At 34.6% G+C, this 2,586-nt stretch overlaps 1 protein-coding gene across 2 annotated transcripts; it reads left to right on the top strand.

The window, feature by feature from the left end:
• Positions 534-1,964, top strand: LOC104760632 (structure-specific endonuclease subunit slx1). Of its 2 annotated transcripts, XM_010483591.2 has the most exons (4): positions 534-829; positions 1,299-1,405; positions 1,515-1,688; positions 1,783-1,964. In XM_010483591.2, the coding sequence occupies exons 1-3, from the start codon at positions 585-587 to the stop codon at positions 1,682-1,684; spliced, it is 522 nt and encodes a 173-aa protein (XP_010481893.1). In that variant the 5' UTR covers positions 534-584; the 3' UTR covers positions 1,685-1,688; positions 1,783-1,964. The 2 variants fall into 2 exon arrangements, with proteins under 2 accessions (XP_010481893.1, XP_010481892.1); XM_010483590.2 differs by having other exon boundaries at positions 535-829; positions 1,515-1,964.

Genomic DNA, 2,586 nt, shown 5'->3' with positions numbered 1-2,586 from the left:
AAAAAAAAAAAAAAAAAAAAAAATCATTCTGAACATATCACGTGGCGAACAAACCAGTTACTTTTGCACTTAGGTGGAGTTAGAATGTTTTCAACTGAGTTGTCTCCATCTTATCTCTTTTCTTTTTTTCAACATCCCATCCCATTGCTTCAACAGTTGAATTATTTATTCAATAGCTTAAAACTATACCATTGTAAGTATCTTAGAAGAAGATAAATAGTTCAAAGTTATTTTGGTCTTTAGTTTGATCTCTTATGGTATCCGCGAAAACAATAAAAGCAATGTGGTACATTCCATAAGTTTTATTACAGTATATAGTATTATTGTTAGAAAACTTGTATTTCACCTTCAAGTTTATCAATAAATCATTTAGACGAAAAACATAAAAATTAACGAGGGTATAAAACCAAGAAAAAGATGAGGGTATAAAAACCAAAACAAAGATGAGGGTTTAAAAGCTCAGAAAACAAAAGATAAAGGGTTGGATTTGTATTTTTGTATTCATTTGTTTGACCAAAAAAAAAGAAAAGAAATTTGTATGTTTATTATGGTGCACAAAAAAAGAATGGTACGAGAGAAGTGAGATGACGAGGTTGCTGCTATCTAGGACGTTCCAGTCCGTGAAGCTCCGCGACACCAACCCCAAAGCTTCCGAATTCAAAATTTTGAAAAATCCACAAACCCAAGTCTCGATTTCACCATCTTCTTCGCAGAAATCGCAAGAGAATTTAAAAATCCCCGATCCCAAATCCTGGTCCGTTTATCTCATTCTCTCCACAAACGAACCCATCAAAACATATGTTGGCATCACCACAGATTTTGCTCGCCGGTTCGCCATCTTTCTCTTCTCCCTTCACACTCTTTTGAATTTGAGATGACTTTATTTTGGTATATCACCATTTTATTATGTTCTGTTTTCGAAAGGCTTGAGCTTTAGATTCATACATGTCAAGGAATTTAAAAAGCAATGTGCTTGTTAATTACCCATTTAGCTTTTGATTCATAGAGTTCACGGAATCTAAAAAGCTAAGTGCTTGTTAATTACTTATTAAGGTTCTTATTCGAAAGGCTTGAGCTTTTGATTCATAGATTTCAAGGAAACTGAAAAGCTAAGTGCTTGTTGATTAGTTATCAAGGTTCTGTTTCTAAAGGCGCGAGCTTTAGATTCATAGTTTTCAAGGAATCTATAAAGCAAACTGCTTGTTGATTACCCATTTGGGTTCTGCTTGGAAAAAAATGAGCTTTGGATTCATATGTTTCAAGCAATATGAAAGCAAAGTGGTTTTTGTTGGTTGCAGGTTAAAGCAGCACAATGGTGAAATCAGAGGTGGTGCAAAAGCTTCAAGTGCTGGAAGACCATGGCTTTGTGCTTGTATCATCACTGGATTCACTTGTTTAAGTCAAGGTACCATCTTTATTCATCTCTCTATGAATTGAACATTGCCTTGTGAATGCATTTATGTATGGTTATGGTCTTATGGATGATGAGAGTTTTCCTTGTTTAATACTTTTAGCTGCATCGTTTGAATCGAAATGGAAGATCTTCTCGAGAAAGTTACCACGGAGAAAAAAAGATGAGGAGATGAGTCAGAGTGATGCTTTGCTTCTACACCGGAGGAGAGCATTGGATAAAGTCGAGGAATCACTTGAATGCAGTCATCTTGAAACCGACTGGAAAATTTAACCAGGTAAACCAACCAACAACTAACTTAATTAATCAGCGGAATCACCGATGTTCTGTGCAGCCCCTGAATTTACTTATGTAATGAATATTTATGATAGGACTTGATGACAGTAGGGAAAAGAGTGTAACTAGCATTTGGATTTTACTTGTTTCATTGTTTGTAAACTGCATTGCACGAACCCATGAACGTTGATTTTTACAGCTTTTGTAAAGGATGAAAAAACCAAATTCAAAGCAACTGTAATCAAGATTGGTTGATTCATTTTTTCTTTGACTTTCAGTTTATATAGAAAAACAAAGTAGAGACAAACATCTTTAAGAAATAAGATTGAGAACTGAATATTGGTTGTTAGAAATTGTGGTAATGAAAGTAGTCAGCGTTCGACACCCAACATAAATAGTGTTTCAGATCCAAAGGAACTAGTTTTCATTTACCTTTTTGTTGTCCTGACGCTTTGGCTGGCTTATAAGGGAAGTTCTAACTTCTATAGTGACCTTTCCCCTTCCATCATTTTGTTGTAGTTTGTAATTTGACTGAATGGATATATCAAGTATCATCCTTGTAGTCTGCACCACGTTTACATCTTTGAGGGATTGGTAATGTGTTTGGGGTTCGGGTTTTGTGACTTAGGACACCACCTATGCGGCCCAACATGCCTATAAAGTATAAACTAACTTTTCAATCTGCCATAATGCCCGAGAGATTTTGCCACATAAAATATTCTTTTCAATCTGTCGAAGTTTTGATCCAATTTAATACCTTTTGTTTCAAATCACAACAAAAAGTGTAATCAAAATTATTTATTCAACACAATTTTAAAATCCGTTATAAACTAGTTCCTGTGAAATATAAAAATATCCCAGGGTATATGAGAGCATTAATATGCTCCTTGTATAATAAG

The sequence above is a fragment of the Camelina sativa genome, chromosome 18, assembly GCF_000633955.1.
Source record: "Camelina sativa cultivar DH55 chromosome 18, Cs, whole genome shotgun sequence".
Taxonomy (NCBI): Eukaryota; Viridiplantae; Streptophyta; class Magnoliopsida; order Brassicales; family Brassicaceae; genus Camelina; species Camelina sativa.
Note: the sequence above shows the minus strand (reverse complement) of the source record. Positions and strands in the feature narration are given on the sequence as shown.